We start from the raw sequence: 20,131 nt of genomic DNA on the forward strand, positions 1-20,131 counted from the left end.
TTATAATTATTTTTTATATTATAATTTATGATTTCGTGTTTCAAACTTTATCATACCCTGGATGTCTACTGGACTCTTGTTTGGACAGATTTAGGTGTTATTCCTAAGATTTACTAATAATTACAGGCCTACAATATAAAACAATGAAAAACAATTTACCGCTTTGACATGCTAAAATCCTGCATAATCAGACCGCCAGGGAGGTTAAGTAATAAATAATTTTAGGATGTGTTTTAGAAATGAAGGGTGTCTAAATATTTCTTATTTGTTGATTTACAATATCAGTATATTAGATTCTCCATCCGTGTACATGTAACTCTGATAAAGGGATTGTAAGGTTTCTATGTAGGACTTCATACCTGGGGGTTAAACATCTCCCATGAACTTGAACTGGTGGGTTTATTAGTTAGTCTGGCATCGATTAGCATGTCTATTTGAATTAATTGCTAATGAGGTATTTATTATAGATTACCATTTTTATGTTTCATATATCTGTTATCAATTGCTCCTTTTTAAATTATTTGCGTCTATGGGCTAGTTATTCCACATTAGATTGGCTGGGTTGGATATCTAGTGATGGGATCCTGCTAATCCAATCAGAAATGCCCTAATATATAGCTGCTAATGAAGTGTACTTGCCGTCCTTCAATAACGCCGTAATGACGAACCGCGTCAGGGCCTGGTCTTTCTGACACTACATATTTAACTAGAGGAGACGGATTTCATGCTTGTCACCAGCCGGTTGTTACTGATTTTAATGTGAGTTTTTATTGATTTTCTTTAATACATTTTTTAAATACTACACTATGGAGGATTTCATTTATTATTTTTTTATCATGCTGGAACATCTGAGATGAGTGCATCGAAACGAATGGAGTACGATATAGGAGGATGTTGAAGGTTGTTTTATCCTATAAACGTTTGTTGACTGTTAACTAACAGTCAATAATTGGGGTGAGTGTTTAGTCATTGTTTGGTGTGTTGTCACGTGGAGGACACTTCATCTATTGGATTAAGGATTTATTCCAACACAAACTTGCTCTGTTTGCACTATTCTGGATTGTGAGAGAGATCCTTCATTTCACTTGGAAAATGTTTTCCGATTATCACCTTTTTTATATTGGACTGTCATATATCAAATTTTCTGTTTATTGATTTTATTGATATGATCAATTGTATGTGATCAATGTGGACATCAGTCCTACATACATTACTCTATTCATTTCACTATTTTTATTATTCACTTCAATTTTTTTTGAATATATTTTTCACTTAATTTTGTTTAATGAATTTATTATTCACTTTATTTGTTATATATGTATTGAATTTGCACTATTTATTTATGCACCCTTTGGGAGGTATTCAGTGCTGTACAGTTTGTTTTAAGATTGGTTTTCATTGGTTAATACTAGGGCTGTGCAAATTAACGATTAATTTCTCGATTAATCGTTAATCTTTTTGATCGATTAAAATTTTTTTGATCGATTAATTTTTTTTTTGAAACTCTCTGCACGAGCGCCAGCCAAGGCATTGGCCTATACACATACAGCACAGCAATGAAGTCATACAATGAACTAGGATCACACTAATCCAGCACGTTATTATTCTGAGTTGCCCCACTCAAGCGGCGGCCATATTGTGTGGGGCACGTGAGATTAATAACGTGCTGGATTAGTGTGATCCTAGTTCATTTTATTACTTCATTGCTGTGCTGTATGTGTATAGGCCAATGTAGTTGGATCTGTATGTGCATTATAATTAATAGAAATTAATCAATTAATCGATTCAAAAAAATTTCCATTAATCGAACGCAAACATTTTAATCATTACCAGCCCTAGTTAATACTGCATAGTCCTGCGTTTTGTTATCATGTGAAGAAGGAGGATGCATTTGCATACTCTTACTTTGAGAGTCTTTTTACACTTTTTGGCAAGGCATCTTCTACTGTCCTGTAAATCAATAATATAAAGCAACGTGCCTTGCCAAAAAACTCTCAGAGGCTTTAGTACTACTTTACTTTTGGTGAAATTCACTTGAAGGCAAAGTTTATAATTTTGGAGCAAAATTTTATCAAACTTACTATGCTCATTGATACTCATAATAAGAAAAAAATAACACATATAAGCAATTTTTTATACATCTAATAGTTATTTTTGCAGTTATTCTTCAAGTTAGCACACTTTTAAAATGAACTTAGAACTCACCAGAATCTGAGTCATCTGGACTTCCAGAGCTTAGAAGGTCTTTTTCTTTTTCGTAGTCACTCTTGCATAAAAGTTGTCCTTCCTTCAACACAAATTCGTCTCCTTTTCGTAGTTGTCGCTCACATACACAGCAACAAAAGCAGCTTAGGTGATATACACATTCCAGGGCACGCATTACAAATTCTGTTGGAGCGATTTTCTCCATGCACCCACTACATTTTGCTGCAAATAACCTAAAATAAATACATAACAGTTACAAATAAAGTTTAAAATGAATGATATTCATTATAGTTTTTATAAGCTTTCTACACAGCTGTACAAAAACTGTGACATGCATTATATAAAGATAACTATAGACCTGTTGTTCTTGTAACAATAAAGGCCCTGATTCATCAAGCTGTGATGCCATTTAAGGTATTCTACACAGTGCCAAAGGCATATGACAATATGAACTGGGAGAGTCCTTTAGGATGTCTTACAGTGTATTTCCATTTTTGTAGCCAGATTGGCTATCACCTACTTTAGATTTGTTTCATGTTCCTATTCACATAACAACCTAAAAAAATATAAAAAATTGCTGTTTACCATATTACATATTTTTCTCAAAACTGTTTTCCATTCTCTGTAATTTCAAGGAGAGGGGTGGGGAGTAAATGTATACCATATTTACCCTGTCTGCACTCAACATAAACACTGTCTATAATAACAAAGGGGTAAAGATTGAGAAGCTTGGCTTATTGCATTGTGTGTTAATGTAAGGAAACTCAGTCTGTTCCCCTTTGTCTTGTGAAAATCAGATGCTAAGAGAACTGACATGGCAATCTAGGTGTAAAGCTTTGTAATCCGAGAAGAAAACAAGCCATCACTCACCTCTCTAGCTGCATTTAATGTGAATTTATTCATTCTCAAGCATCCTCAAAGGTCACAACAAAGACTCTAAAATTAGATTTCAGTTGCTTTCTTACAGCTTACAAACACATTAGAAAAGGATGAAGATTCTGGAGAAGGCAGGAGAAGTGAACAATCTACGCTAAAATAGCTGAACTGGAAAGTGAGCTGAATTGGAGACTTTTTCCATTTTAGCCTAGATTGTTCACTTCTTCTGCCTTCTCCAGAATCTTCATCCTTTTGTGAATAACCCGGTATATGTTTAAAACATGTTGTGTCTTTGCTTATCTCTTAGTGTTATATATACGCTTTACATCTTTGTATGATGAAAGGCTGGCTGCGAACAGAGGACACTATGAAGACGAGTGCTGATATGCTAACATTTTACTGGAGAACCTGGGAGAATAAAACATTTCTGCTTAAACCTGCACCTGCTAGAATGTTCTAAATCTGTCAAAAAATTCAATACAATATGGCAACCTGGAGATGTTCTGTACACAGTTATTGCACGGAACCCCCCAGAAATTGCACTTCCTGCTTCTGTGATTGGCTGACTGATTTTCCTAGAAGTCTGCACTAAGAGACCCAATTTTTGGCATCCCATGCAATAGGAATTTCATTTTTGGTGAGATACCCCCTAAGGATTAATAAATACTAAAGGAATGCAGACACTGCACCTTTCCTTATTAAAACACAGGAAGCCCACCAGCTGATTATACGAACCCAGACCCTTCCAATCAGGAATCATTTTGGAAAGGATATGCTGCGACAAACAGCTGTTTCTTTAGAACAGAAACAGGTAGGAAGCTGCAAAAAAGTTTGGTAAAATTCTTTGCAATGTACATTAATCACCCAGAGCGGATTTATTTTTTTTAGCAAAAGTAGAATTACTCTTTATACATCTAAAATATTACATAAGCATAACTTCCTCCCTCTGTTGGTCATTTTTTTGTAACCATAGTCCATAATTCCTAGTGCAAAAATCTACATTAATTAATAAAAAAACCATGAGAGAGACAGGAAGTAATAGTTACATAGTATTTGAGGTTGAATAAAGACATACGTCCATCAAGTCCAACCTATTGCGTCTTTGCATTTAATAACACTATTTTATATAATTTAAAGCAGTAGCAGATTATTGTACCATGTTAGCCATCAATCGATGCAGAAAGTTTGTAGTTTAACGAATACCTTTAATTTGCTAACGTACATTTTTAAATATGCTAGCTTTTGGGACCTTCCTTAAGCAAAAAGCAAAACATCAGTGCCATTCATAGCCAAAACTCGTATAAATCAGCATCAAAGTTTTAGCCTGATAAAGTATCGGCTCAGCAGTTCAGGTGATATTTGGGGGTAATGGGTGCTTAAGGGTTAATGAACACTAAGTTTTAAGTGATCAATTAAGAAGTTAAAATAAACATAAGTTTTAACAAAGTAAACATAAGCCAACTTTTTTCCTTTTAGTTATGAGTATGTAAAATGCCTGTTGGGTTTATATTGCTATCTAGAGCTCCATTAGAGAGATTTCCCCCAATTATTGTTATGGTGACAACAGTTTCACCAATATCACTGACATTTCTTGAAATATTAACTGGTAAATGCTTAAAATTATCTCCTTTTCAGTTTAACTTTTTCTCTTTGCTGCTTTTTTTAAATTTAGGTTCAAGGTCCATGAGATTAAATAGTTACATAGTTACATAGTATTTGGGGTAGAATAAAGACATACGTCCATCAAGTCCAACCCATATAGGTCCACGCATCATCTCATTCTTAGGGATACTGATATCCCTGGATATTACGGTCCCTCAAGAAATTGTCCAAACGTTTCTTGAACAAATCTACACTCTTGGCTGAAATCACTGCCGATGGCAGTGAGTTTCAGACCTTAAGCGCTCTTACAGTAAGAATTTTTAAAGTCAAAGTGGGTTTGCTGGGCCAGTTCATATGCTGAACAGGGATGGTCTCGATGTTCGAGTCGAACAACAGTTAGACTCGAACATCGGTAGTTCGTGTGTCCAACGAACACATGAACTATCATGGCGTTCAGCAGGCTGTTCACCCCCCAAGTGCCCCTCAAGCCACTGTGCACCGCACAGTGCCTTGTAAAGCCCAGATTGGGTAAAGCAATGCACCTTACCACAGGTCAGGTGCAAGACTTGGTGCACAGTGCACTGTAAGAGCCATGATTGGGCAAAGTAATGACTTTGCCCAATCATGGCTCACAACTAAGTCCTGTCAGGTGCAGGACAAATGTAAACAGATGGGCGGAGCTAGCATTGATGTCACGGCTAGCTCCACCCAATTGTTTTGACAGCACCTGTCAGAATGCCATTCTGTGGCGGGAATGCGTCGAGAGCAGATGGGCATCAGTTTTTTTTTTGCTCATTATTTCTATTTCTTTTTAAAATTTCGCCAAGTCATCGTTGTCGCTGGACGTCGTGATTACGCTGGTGGATCCAATTTTGTTTTTTGTCTTTTAAATAAAAGTCGTCCAAAACATGTCTTTTGGGTTTTTTTTTCAATTAAAGGATTTTTTCAAAAGTGTGGCATCTTTTTTACAATTTGAATTGAACCCTTTAGTGAATGGGTAGGGGTATAAGTATAAGTACCCCTTACTTATTCACAAGAAGGGGGGCCACCTCTGGGCACCCTTTATTAAAGGGGTACCCAGATGTGAATAAGCCTCCCTGCCTGCACCCCCACAACCAAGGCCCCAGGGCTCGTGGGGAAGAACCCTGGAAAAGCACCCTCCCAGTGCTCAGGGTATGTGGCCTGGTATAGCAGGGAGGGGGGGGGCATCAGCTCGTCTCCCCCTTTGCTGCCCTGCCAGGCCTGTTCTCGGATCAAGGGCCTGGTTTACTAATTTTGGGGGGGACCCAATGTTTTTTATCTGGTCTCTCCTAAAATTACCTTAAGGGTCTGGTATGACTTTTGGGGGGAACGCCACGCTTTTTTAAATTTTTATTTAAATGGGGTCCCTCCTAACATTCCTACCAGAACTAGAGGGTCTGGTATTGCTTGGGAGGTGGAACCGCATGCTTTTTTCCCCCTTATAAATGTCATTTTTGCTGCAGTAGGTTCTATACATCATACAGATGTGCCACTTTACAGGCAGTTTAGGGGGACCCCCCAGGCATGATATTTAAAGCATTTTTTCAATTTTATTGTTCACTTTAAGCAATGTTAAAATCACTGCTCCTTTAAAAACTTTTTTTTAAAGTGTTTTTTTCATTGACAGTCCCCCAGGGCAGTACCGATTCCTCATACCCTTTTTATGGTCACTAACTTGCACATAAGCCTTCAAAAAGGGGAAATTTATTTTCTGAGTTCTGGTCCCATAGACTTTTATTGAGTTCGAAGTGCGAATTTGAACTTTTTCCATGTTCTAAAGTTCTACAGCGGCTGAAATCAACCGTACATCGGCTTGCTTCGGCTGGCTTCGACTGCCGTACATAGGCCGAACGGCAGTAAGTGGATAGCTCACATTCAGCTCGGCTATTCTGCTCGGTACCTCCGTGGTACAGAGCAGAATAGGAAATAAATGAAAACAAGTAGAATAGAAAAAAATACATTTTTGGAAAAAAATACATTTTTGAAAAAAAATACATTTTTGAAAAAAAATGTAAAATTTTAATTTAAATAATAAAAAAATATTTTATCATTTAAATTATAAGAGCTGTTGATCTCTCCTCTGATCACTGGACCCGGAAGTAATGTGTATTACATCACTTCCGGTGTCACTCGCTACAGTCTCCGGCTCTTAGAGCCAAGAGATGAAGCTGGGGAAGCAGATCTCTGCTTCCTCAGCTTCTTTTCGGCCCCTAGGTGAAATTTATGGAGACCCCTAAAGTCTCCATAAAGAGGACCTGTTACACCCCATCTGCTATTACATAAGTGGCTTGTTAGCCCCCCCCCCATGTGATAGCAATAGGGTTAGTGTAAAAAAAAAAAAAAAAAGTTAAAAAATTATAAAAACTAAACTAACATAAAAGAAAAAAAAATAGTACCCCACCCCCCACGTGCACGCACATACACACGCAAACACACGTCGGTGCGCCTCCGTGTGAAAACGACAATTGCGCTACACATGTTACATATCGCCGTGAATGTGTGAGCAATAATTCTAGGGCACTGTTAGCACTAAACTGATGAGCGGTAAAAGCGTTTAAAATGTTTCCATGGGACATTTTGGGTATTGACTTTTTTTTTGCGTCTTCACAGGCGAACGCAATTTTAAGGCTTGGCATGTTTGGTGTCTATTTTCCCGACGTGACCCCGCCTTTCATATTTTACCAAAAAATTGGGTATTATGTTTCTGTGCACAACAGCGAGTGGTTAAAGCAATGCTTTTGACGCAATATATTTTTTTTAAATAATTCATGTGTGCAAAGTATCTAATATATATTATATTTCTATATATTTCAAGGTAGGTTTTGCAAACCTAGTTCTAAGTCCACGCACCTACTATCTCCATATTAATGTCCCAGCTGAAGTTGATGATTCATGAGTATACACTTAAAAGACATTAGGCTGCTCTACACCATCTGTTTGATGAATTACTAATTCTTTATCTATGCAGCTCACCTCTAGCGTTAAATTTGGTCCTTCTATTTTCCTTAGAAATTTCAATCAAATGTTTACTCTTTCAATATTCTACTCGGTGCGTTCTCCACTGCCTCTTCCCAGCAGTAATTTTCTTCTGTTTATCCACACACAGGTTTAATTGTTTTAGTACAGTGTTTATTATGACCGCAAAGATAGGTGCTCTGTTGTACACATTAAGTGTGCTTCAAGAAGCAATTCATATAGATGTATTTCTGTTATATTCAAACAACCATTTTCTTTTCACTGATAGGAACCTTCCACAGCAATAGGACAAATGTGTGTGCGTATATATATATATAGTATATTATAATTTGACAAGCACATGCAAAATTTGCTGTTTTCATTAATAAAATGGTAATCCTACTAGAAAGTTATGTTTTATTTGATTATTACATGCTACATGCCTGTGCTATCAGTGTAAATTCATATTTAATTCATATCTTTGTTGGTGCATGGTGGCTAGTTTTATGCCAAACAGTAGATTGCCATTCCACATTTAGAACAGTTAAAGATAAATTCAAATAAGCGAATATACTTTTATAATACGTAAATATCAAATAGTTGTCCTGCTGATGAAAAGCAATAGTGAAGAAAGTCTTGTGAACAAGGAACCCTTTTCAGAGAACACAGCCAGGTACCGGACCTCCCTGAAAATTGCCACAGTTAAAGTGACATTGAAGTCAAAAGTCCCCCCCCACAATGCTAGTGAAAGGACTTACCTTAAATGATGTCTCTTAATCTGATCATCTTCTTCTTTACTGTCCTTTTCAGCTGTCCATCCAGCGCTGGTGCGGGTCTCCGATCCAGCGCTGACTCCTCTGTCCTCCTCTTCTCTCATGTCCCACGGAGTCTGTGCGGGTGCACGCTGCTCCATATATTTACCTTGTGTCTCTCCTCGTCTTCCGGCCGAACATCTGAAATGCGCATGCGCCCGCCTCAAAATCCTTTGCGGCCGCTAGAGAAATTTTCAGATGTTCGGACGGGAGCGCGCGGCGGAGACAAAGGTAAGTATTAACCCTTTTTAAAAGTTTTTTTAATATCGTTTTGCATATATCTACTGCTTGCTAGCAGTACAGGTGAAACTCGAATAATTCGAATATCATGCAAAAGTAATTGCAGTAAGTGCTGCAAAAGGGGCCCAAACCAAGTACTGAGTACATATGCATGCTTGTACTTTTCAGAGGTCCGATATTGTTCTATGTATAATCCTTGTTTTATTGATTGCATGTAATAATCTACTTTTTTGAGGTTGTGGATTTGGGGTTCTTGGGGTTTTCATGAGCTGTAAGCCATAATCATCACAATTATGACAAATCACGGCTTGAATTATCTTGCTTTGCATGTAATGAGTCCATCTCATATATTAGTTTCACCTTTTAAGTTGCATTAGTGAAATAAATGAACTTTGCACGATATTCTAATTATTCGAGTTTCACCTGTAGATATATGCAACAACATGCAAGGGTTTAATAACCCTTTAAGCAATGAAGCCTGGTTCCAGGACCTGCCCCATTCTGAAATTTTCTAAAATATTCAGAGGAGCCAAACTAACAGAAAGAATTTAATGAGCTTGATGGATCAGGGTCCCCCCAGTATACACAAGGGTGAATGGCATTCAAAGCAGAAATGTATTAGTTAATTTCTGTTTCTGTATTTAGTCATGCTGTTCATTCATGGCCAAGTCTGTTACAAATCTGGCATTACGTTGCTAGAACTTCTAGCATATGTACACCTTAATGGTAATCAGAAGGATACTTCATAACTCACTGACTGCTATGTTCTTGTGTTGTACATTGTACGTTGCATTAAAAAATAGTGTAGGTAAAATGAAAATGCACATGGCTGGATCTTCTCAAGGAATTTAAGTCAAAAGTTATACCTATCACTGGTATACCTGTACATTATACAGTATTTCCCCCTAGCATATTGTAAAATCACTGTGGCCATTAATTAAATGTTTTATCTCTACAGAAAAAAGAATGAGCACTTCTTTTTTGCTCATTAGAGATCTGTCAGTCTGTGTGTGGCTATTAAAATATTGCTGGTTTGACTGATATGGATAATTACACATTTTGTTACACTTTGTGGTAAATTCATATAAATGTTTGGGTAGGGCAGTCACTTTTGCCTTTGCTGGAGATTGATTCCTGCTATACTACAATACAGTCTTGTTTATATGATTTCCTTGGGTTTGCTAGATTTTCTTCGCATAATTCAAAAACATATTGCTAGATAAACAGTGTTCCACCCAATCTGTGTGGACACATGTATAAATGTGGTATTAGCAGTAGATTGTACGCTCTTCAGCATCAGGGGGCTGATGTAAATTGGTCAATGTTCCCTGTAATTCTCAAAATAAAAAGTGTCAATGGATATAAGTGAGTAAAATTAGTCATTGTTGGGTTACCACAAAATAAGGCAAGACCTCTCATTAACCCTTGTAAAGGGAAAATGAGTTAAACGCTCTGTGTTTTCTGATAAGCACATTCAAAGCTATAAAGAGCACAAGTGATATCCGTTTCTGTTCCATGCCTAATAAAATACTTCCTGTGGATTCTCCTTTATGACCGATATCTATCACCGGGCTGGGAAATTTACGAGGACCCCTCTTGTTATAGCTCCAAGCTTTCGAATTAAAACAATTTTTCATTTCCAAAAGCCTTGCATGCTGTTGTTGCTAACGGCTCTCTCCTGCCCCCTACTCGGCTTCGTATCAATGTTCAATGACACCCTAAAGACTCCATGTGTAATATTCTCAGAACAGGATGAAAAGTAAGGAGCTTTAACGGCAATTACAGCACTATTTAATAATAAGAAGAGAAGTTCTGCAAAGTGGAAGAGAAGAAAAGAATGCAAATGACTGAATTTAAGTACTGTTTAAGAAGACATAAGTTCATGTGTAGGTGGCTGGAATCTATATTATAATATACTGTACTATACTAAAGTATACAATATATTTGTGTAGAGAGTGTTTTCCAATAAAGTAATACATTTGTGAAGTCAACTAAAAAACATACAAACATTTAGGGCCAAATCACATACCACAGTGTGTTGTGGTAATGAGTGCATTACTGCAACATAATTTACGTGCATTAGCACCTTGCTGTACCATTCATTTTGAATGGCACCCCAATGCACTAAGGTAATGCAGGTCCAATCAACATGTTTTACAGTGCACCACAATAATTGATGACAATGTGCTGTGGTGCTCTGCATCAGAAAAACGTCTGCATGTAGTTTTTTTTGTTCTGGTGCAGCCAATACAAAATTAATGGACTGCCTTAATGCAACACACGTTGACGCATGACACAATGAGCTTTCTAGTTTGTTGTTAAAGGAAACGTGTGCTGAGAATAACACACAGGCTGCAGTTCCCAACCTCTTTCTGAAAATGCAGATCATTTGACTTTAATAGTTTCAATTTCACCGACCTGGGCCAGTCACCAGGCTGTGAAATCAGAACTCCTTATTGGTATAGGGGAGGAGACACAGACAGCAATACAATAATCTAGTCTTTTCCTACTCTACTACCTACATATTTTGGCTTTATATACAGTCTATATTAGCCAGTCAGTTAGTAGTTCCATAAAGGTAGTAATAGCAGCCCTTGAAGTCTGATGACAGGTTTGCATCAGCGTGTCAGGTAGACAACTAACATTCCTAAAAGGAGATCTGGAGTGGCAAACGATTCCTGCACAGATCTCATTCATTTGTTTTATACATTTTTTATTCTTGCTTGTCATTAAAACTTTGATAGTTTACAGTAACATGTCGTAAAGAGCAAGGCAATGTTACTACCAACCAATCACAGACAGTTTTCCTTAAGCTAACCCAACTAAAGCTACCCATAGGCATTAGATGACTGTTGCCCACTCAGGCTTGATAGCAGGATCCTGAACTCTCTGGGTGACATTAGTAGACACCCTTGGCCAGTCATTCCACGGGAAATAGTCAGGGAGTGTTTGTCTTTTCTTCTTCCCCCATAGAAACAAACATGCATATTAAGGGGACGCAAGCATAAATGTTTATGCCACTTAGGGAAAAAAAAATATTTCAGACTCTTTAGATAGAAGACGTGAAAAAAATTTGCTATGATATGTAAGGATCGGCACCGAGACTGTGGTCTACAGGGCCTGATTTACAAAAGGATGTTTGTAACCAGACACATTGTTTGTGCATGGCCAACAAGATTCTATCCTCACAGTATTTTATTACAGGCATGAGGGCATCTCAGTGTACATAGGCAGATATGGCTACTGTGGTCATGGCCAGCATATGCTATTTCAAAAACTGCTACCTCTTAACAGGTTTCCAGTGAAATAAAATGGATAAATGCTGCTCTTTTAGTATGGCTAAAGTTTTTTTTTAGACCTGCTGCATTTTTTTTTTTTTTTTAAATGTTCAATTCACACGCCTGCCTCAGTGCACCTCAGCAGAACAGAAGGCACAAAAGCAGCATTATTTGGGTGTTCTACATGTATGTCAAACTAGGGCCACATTGTACTCATTGAATATAAGCATTAAGTGCTTTTGTTAATTTGCAAATCATAAACTGGGATTAAGGACCACCTACTACCAATTCTGGAGAAGTAGAGGAAAGACAGTGACATCACATGATTGATTTGAAAACCGCAGGATTTAAACTATGTATAGATTTATTTTTTTTAAATAGTGGTGGCTTGGGGTTAGGGGAACACAAATTCTGGATCTGGGTTTAAAGGTAAAGTTCACCTTTCTGACCATGTTTCACGTTACATCCATATTTAGGGTTAAACATGAATCATGGTTAATTTCTCCAACCAACCACCCTCAAAACCTTACTTGAATTGTGGGGTGCTTCTCCCTGGAGCGTCCTGTTGATTTTTTAATTTAGTAAGCCTGCGCATGGCTCCCTCTGCACAGCTGCGTCATCCATTCACAGGGATCGCTGAATGAAAAAACTACAAGTCCCATCCTCCAACACAGCAGAGGGACTCCAAGATCCTGCAGGCACAAGTTTGGTGATATCACCACATTTGTAGTCTATTGTTTTCTTCCTCCAGCTCCATCACATAAGGTCAGTACTTCCACATAGACCTAGGGCTGGGATATAAACAATACAGGAGCCTGTGCATTGCACCATGATGCACTAATCATGGTTGCAATGCTCTGGGCTTCAATGCAAAAAAATAACAAACCCACGATTTTTATTTTATTAATGTGGATGCATGTATTAAACGTTTGCAAAAGGTGGACTATACCTTTAAGGAGTACTGATTAATGTATTGTTTTCCTGCAGATTGGGCTGATGTGTGGTAATTGGTTACTCATTGACAGTTTGCTGGTGGGCAAACCAATCAACTTGGTCCTCAGTCATTTTGAACCTAGGCCAGTTCACTTTCCCAATGTGGAGTGCACATAGGCCCGCCTTAAAAATTAACTTGTGTTGTCTTAGGTAAGCTGTAACTTTATACCTAGTCCTAAAGGCCATAAAGCATGAGTTTGGATCATGGTATGTAGAAGTACAGTGCTTAAAGGAGAACTATGGGGTCAGTGTTTTCCCCATAGTTCTCCTTGGGGTAACGGGAGGACACAAACTAGCGTCCTCCCGTTACCCTAAGCTCAGTATACCGCGAGCTACAGCTCGCGGTATACTGAGGCGCCGCACCTGGAGCGGATCCCGACTTAGATGATCCCGTCCGTTCCGCCAGTCAGCGCTGGCAGATCGGAGCGGGGGAGAGGGGAATCCAGCCCCTACACCTGTCACGGCAGAGAGCCGTGACAGGATCGAGAGGTGAGGGGACCCGGTATGTGTTCTCTCACCTCCCGATCTACTGAGCCGACCTGTGACAGTCTCATTGTCACAGGTCGGCTTAGAACTATGAGGTGAGTGGAAATCACTCATGTCATAGTTCTCCTTTAAGGTTTGGAGCCCTGTACTAATTTGAAAAACTGCCCTGAGAAATGGATACATACTTACATACATTACATACATGCATGCATACATACATACATACCTACATACATACATACATAACATACATATATACATATTAATTAAGGACATTAAACAAGAGCCAAGTGAAGTTACATATTGTACCTAAGAAGCAATCATGATTTAATATTCTTACAGATGCTAAACTGTGTACGACATCTGATGGCATGCTATGGATTCCAACACTTTGCACATAAACTGTATGAAATACCTTGTTAAATAATTAACATTATTTAAAATTCTGTGTAAAAAGCAAATTTGTCATGTAAACAAAAGCAACAGAACAACCAGCTCTTTTATAGAGAAATATGATTTGTGTACAAATTAATTTTTTCATAACTTCTGTTTGATATGTATTTGTTGCCAATGAGATATCAGTCTGCCTCACAGTTGTTGCTCAGTGGTTATTATCCAAACCTCCCAAATTTCTGAGGAAGATGGAAACCTTCCAGCACAATGAGGGGAATTTATCAGAACTGGAGCAGACTAAATCTGGAGAAGCTGAGCATGGCAACCAATCAGCTTCTCTCTTTCATTTTCTAATCTTAACTGAACAAACTGAAGAGAGATGCTGATTGGTTGTCATGCACAGCTGCTCCAGATTTCATCTGCTCCAGTTTTGATAAATTCCCCTCAATGTGTTTAAGCAATGGACATCCCCTGCCACAATCTGAATTAGGAGGACCATTAAGAATTTATATGTCAAAAATGTTTAATCCAATTTTTATTTTTTTACCATTATTTCTCCTTTATACTCGCTTTTCAAAATAGCAAACAAGGTAATTAAGAGAATTATAGTAGTTAAGTCATTCCTATTTATAGATATCTGTACATCAGACCTAAAAAGAGGGCCAACTGAGAAAGAAAGAGCTGCAAAGAGATTTGTTTCAAATAACGGACAGTCCCTCCAAATGAGGGACAGTTGGGAGGTATGTGATTGTCCACAGTTTGTGTGAAATTCCTTAATCTGTGTACACTCTTCATTACTAGGAGGCCCAGAACATTATATACAAATATCTTCCGGATTCTTCAGGCCAAAGTCAGCAGCAAGGTGCAAATAGAAATATTGTACAAACAAGGTTGCATATTCAACTGAGATCTCTTGGAGAAGTAAATAAAAAAGCAGTCTGCTGGCTCACACAGACCCTGAAATAAAGTGACAGTAATCCCAGGGATCTGATGTTAGTTGTGTGTGTACAGGTGCTTCTGATCCTTATCCCAAACACAGATGTATATAAAGCACCTTATTTGCAGAGCACTTCTCTGCCTTTCACTCCAACTTTGTCCCTCTCTTTTCTCTCCTACTTATCTTTCCTATTCAGAAGTCTCCTAATAAAGCCCAGGAAAGGTTAAAACATTTATTGGCTTCTATACATTGGCAACGATAGAGAAAGCCTGGATAATGTCTCACTGACATACAATGACAGCAAAGAGAATATTTATTATATCACTTGCAAAAATATGTCTCAGTTGAATGGAACAGAATTTAAAATAATAGGTTTTTGAAACCAGTGAAATGAATGGGTATAGTTTGGCTGTTTTAAACTTTGTGTATAAGGACATTTGCCTGTTTCTGAATTGGTATCCTATCTCCTAAATTCAATGATTGCAAAAGTAACAGGAAGCATCTCAGAAGCTGTTTGAAGGAGCTCATAAGTAGAAATGAGGTGTGTATTTGCATTTACTAAGGGTTAAAAAATTGTGGTCCCTGCAAATTTATGTCCAATTACAACAAAGATTTGTTTTCACTTCATGGCCTTTGAACTATAGCCAGCAGTCTTAAACGGGTCAGTAAAGGGGCTATTGGGTAGGCCAGCCCCCTCGCTATAGAAGGGAGAGACAGAACAGACATAGTAGCAGTGTACTGAAGCCAATGTAGGGAAAGGATAGTAAAATATGGCTAACTGGATAGATAGAGAACAGAGTCAGCTGTGAAACTGTGGTTTTATACCGATTGCTTGCTTTCAGAAAAAATACTCCCCTTTTGCCTTTTTTGTTTTTCTTATTTACTTTGTTTGTCTTTAATCTGCTTTTGTAGTTAATTTGAGGGCAGCAGTAATTGTTGACTGCTGTCCTGATCATAGAAAACTATTGTTTTTTTTGTGGTGCAAGGGATTCCTTTAAAAAATGGGTTTTTGTTTCGAGGAGGGGTGGGGTATTTGTTTTTTTTTAATTTCTTTTGGAGGTTTATTTTAAAATTATGTTGATAGGGCTTTTTATTCTGGAGGTGCTCAAAGCACAGCATTCAATTGATGATGATCATCTGTTATTGTAGCTCTCTTTTGTGCACAGCACACTGCTGCATTATTTGAAAATAAAAAAAGTACAAGAAAAGTGTGCACCTAAACCACCTCACATTATATCACTCAAATGAACTCCACACCCTTATCCTTATAGTAAAAATAAAAGTTAGGCATACACCGGTTAGGCCTATTATCCATTATTAAAATTGTCCTGCTTCAACGTTTGTTGAGCCAGGGGTGCTGGCAGGGCATCCATGTATGCCCAGCTTTAGTGTAAACATTGTTATGGAACTTAGCTTAGCATGCAACAGGAACAGGATTTCCCCATACAGGAACAGCACTGCAAAAGGGAAATGGAATATAAAAGGAATACGCATTTTTGATTGCTCCAAGCACACATGAGTATTAAGAAACATATGTTTAATTTATGAAAAGCATCAATGCTGTTCACTTAGCAAGCTAAATAATAATTTTGCAAAATGTATGTTAACTGTTGTTTTTTTATATTGTTCATTAGTTATATTATGTAAATATCAAAGTATGTTGCTAACTGTACCAATACACGTGGGAGTAAGAGCCATTGCAACATATGGATGCAAGGTAGGAAAGTTCACATCATAGTTACTATTATACAGGATATGCATACAATTTTTACATTGTGATTGTAAATAAATGTGCTTCTGCAAGTAAAACAAACTGGTGCAAATCAGATGTTGCACTGCCTCTTTATACACCAATTCTGAGCTTCATGGCTTTGTATATTTCCACTGCTGCTGTATTCCAGGCTGCTATTTCACACATTGTGTAGTGAAGGTTGCTAAGTGAGATTAAACCTTTTACTTGGATTTAATCCTCCTAGTTCCCGTGTCACTGAAAGCTATTTGAATTCCTTGCTCTTGTTTGATAGTAAACAGCAAAGTGAATACACAACACAGAGGGGACCAGACCCCCACATCTCTAATCTCCCTAACCCTCCACCCCCACTCTTGAAATATTTTTTAAGGTTGCTATAGCATTGAGTCATGCATTGGTATGCAGAAAAAAAATCCTTCTGAGTCTTAGGCGGAAAAAATAAGCAAGGGATTAGAGATGAGGAACAAAAAGAGGGAGTGAGCCATAGAGATGAAAAAGGGTTAAACACATGGATGCCAATTTTTTTCAAATTTAATCAACAGCCCTGTATTAAGATACAGCAAAGTTATAATTTACTCACTGTGCTAACATAAAACCTGACACATGTCTAAAAAAATGGATGGCAGTGCAAGGACGACAGAACACTATGCAATATTTGCATGCAGTTAAACTATTGTAGCCATATCATGCAGCAATTGTATTGTGTATGAAGATGATCTTAGCACATTAAAGGACAAATAAAGCCAAAGTCTTATTTGTTTAGTGTTAGATAGAATGTGGAAGGTTTAGAACCTCTGTTTGTTTTTTATTGCTGTCTGTGTACCTGTTGGGAAGTTCCATCCTCTCTGTTGGAAAATGCAAAATGTTTCAGTTGTCACAGAAACAGGAATTAAGGAAAATCTCACAGTGAGACAATGTGGTGACAATGCCAGAGGATATCCCCTCTCTTTGGAGAGATCATCTCTTACGTCTTGCTGTGTTCCTAGGATAGCAATGGAAGGAAAATCTCCCAGAACAATGTCGGAAAAACTTGTCAGTAATCATAACAATGACCTACTTTATCCAAGAAAAATGTTTTGGCTTTACATACACCAATTTCCCCCTGGAAAAGCACCTTTTTGCACCGCCCCCCTTGCCACCCCCCTTGTGAATGAGTAAGGGGTACTTGTACCCCTACTTATTCACTAAAGGGTAAAATAAAATGTAAATAAACACTTTACACCTTAGAAAAAATTCCTTTACTTCAACAAAAAACAAAACACACATTTTTGACAATTCCTTTATTTAAAATAAATGCCCCACAAAGTCATTTCAACGTCGGTCAACAATTAAAGAAAAAACAAATTCCCGATGCAATGTTTACATCGGGCAGAAATAAACAAAGCCTGCTATTGGCTGTTTACAATTGAAATACCCAATAACAGAATGGATGTTGCTCTGCCCACTGCCTTCTGCCAATTAGCCGAGGAGAGGACCTGAAAGAGAACTTTCTCTCTCAGGTCTGCTCCTCTGCAGGAGCAATAGCCATTCTGTTATTGGCCATTTTAAATTGCAATAGCCAATTGGCTATTGCAAATAGCCAATAGCCAAGAATGGTTATTGCCCCGCCCACTGCCTTCTGTCAATCAGGCTTTTGCAATTTAAAATAGCCAATAGCGGGCTTTATTTATTTTTGCCCACTGCCCGATGTAAACATTGCATCTGGGAGGTTTTTCTTTTCAATTGTTGGCCGATGCTGGAATGACTTCAGGCGACATTTTTAAAATTTATTTTAAATAAAGAATTGTCAAAAATTTGTGTTTTGTTTTTTGTTCAATTAAAGGAATTTTGACTAAAGTGTGGTGTGTTTATCAACATTTTATTTAACTCTTCAGTGAATAAGTAGGGGTACTAATAGCCCTTACTCATTCACAAGTGGGGGTGGCATCTGAGTGCCCCCTTTATGAAAGGGGTACCCAGATGCAGATGAGCCCCCTGCCCACAGACCCCACAACCACCTGGTCAGGGTTGTGGGGAAGAGGCCCTTGTCCCCATCAGCATGGGGACAAGGTGCGTTTCCAGGGGGATGTCAATGGCATGTGACCTTGTATGGTGGAGGGAGGGAGGGGGGAGCTCGCTCATCCCCCCCCACCTTTCCTACCCTGCCAGGCTGCTGCCCGGATTAAGGGTCTGGTTTGGGATTTTATGGGGGCCCTATTTTTTCTTGCATTGAGGTTCCCCCTTAAAATTCCTACCAGTTCTTTATGGTTTGGTCTAAATTGCCAGTTAACCGCACAGTTATTATTTTTTTAAATTTTTGTTTATTACATGGGGCCCCCCCTAACATTCCTCCCAGACCTATAGAGTCTGGTATAAATTGGGGGGACCCCATGCTTTTAAAAAAAAAAATATTATTTCTGTGAACAGTTAAACACTTGGGCAACACTGGGCTGTCAGATTCTTCACATTCGGGATGAAGTGTCCTCAAAGAAGCAGAAGCTGTTACAGAATAAATAATGTGTTACTTTGTTTTCATTTGAGATACAAATGCAGAGAAGCCAGAGATTGGTAAATTACAGCTCTCCCGCTTGTTGTGGTTCATTTCCGAATGAAATTCAGATTCATTATTTCTGTCATTCTGAAGTTTGGATGCATCCGAATGTCAGAACTTACAGACATTTGTATGAATTTCAATTCGGAACGAAACAAATTGCACATGTCTAGAAATCAGACTATGAGCCAATCATCCTCTACTGCATGGCACAATGTGTGGTTTATGGAGGAGAGTTCACCTGGAAAGAGCAGTAGCACAATGCTCATTTATAGTCCAGAAAGTAGACTGGATGGTCAGAGGAGACATAGAAGGAAAACACTTTGAGTAGACCTGTCAGCTTCTTGGCTGTACAGTTGGCTTGAGTGGCTTTACAGAACTACAAATTATAGTTAACCTCCCTGGCGGTATGATTTTTAAATTTTTTCATGTCATTTTTTGGTCTTTTTTTCGAATTTTCTTTGTCTTTGTCGTTTTTTTTCGTTTTTTGTTTTGTTTTGTTTTTTAATATCCCGCCGGTTCCGCCCCCCTGCAACGCGTACGCTCGCAAGCGATGGAAGCCGGCATCGGCCGCAGAACACAGCGCTTGAGGGACAAGGTAAATGCTATGCGGCTTTCCCGAGTGTAGCTCGGGGTTACCGCTTATGGTATGGAAAAGTAACCCCGAGCTACACTCGGGAATACCGCCAGGGAGGTTAAACAAAATTCAGATATATGCAGGTAAACTGAGTCAATTGCTGTTTGGCAGGAGTTATACTATAACTTATACCCTACCAGAGTACACGACAATTTGAAAATTGTTGTTACCTATTGTAAAAGTTGTGTGTAGTCACTATTGCTCATGGCAAAGCATTCAGAATATTCAGCTTATTTTGTACAATATGAACTAAATATGACAGGTGGAATTTGGTTGGGTGCTATAGGCAACACAAGCATTTTAGTTTCCTTAAGCCTTTTTAAATCTACACTGAGTCTATGAGAGTAGACATCCATGTTTTATATTAGTTGATATAAGTCCCCCCCATACCTAAATGAGTACGCAGTAGTCATTAG

General features: G+C 38.2%; 1 protein-coding gene across 3 annotated transcripts in view; it reads right to left on the reverse strand.

Annotated features, from left to right (window-relative positions):
* LMX1B (LIM homeobox transcription factor 1 beta) overlaps nt 1–20,131 on the reverse strand; it is a 199,944-nt gene that overhangs the window by 32,784 nt on the left and 147,029 nt on the right. For all 3 annotated transcript variants that reach the window (XM_018568743.1, XM_018568744.1, XM_018568742.1), the window contains exon 3: nt 2,206–2,438. In XM_018568743.1, coding sequence (XP_018424245.1) covers nt 2,206–2,438 — 233 coding nt within the window. The remainder of the gene's footprint in view (nt 1–2,205; nt 2,439–20,131) is intronic.

This window comes from Nanorana parkeri, unplaced genomic scaffold (assembly GCF_000935625.1).
Source record: "Nanorana parkeri isolate BGI_ZX_2015 unplaced genomic scaffold, ASM93562v1 scaffold1238, whole genome shotgun sequence".
Classification (NCBI taxonomy): domain Eukaryota; kingdom Metazoa; phylum Chordata; class Amphibia; order Anura; family Dicroglossidae; genus Nanorana; species Nanorana parkeri.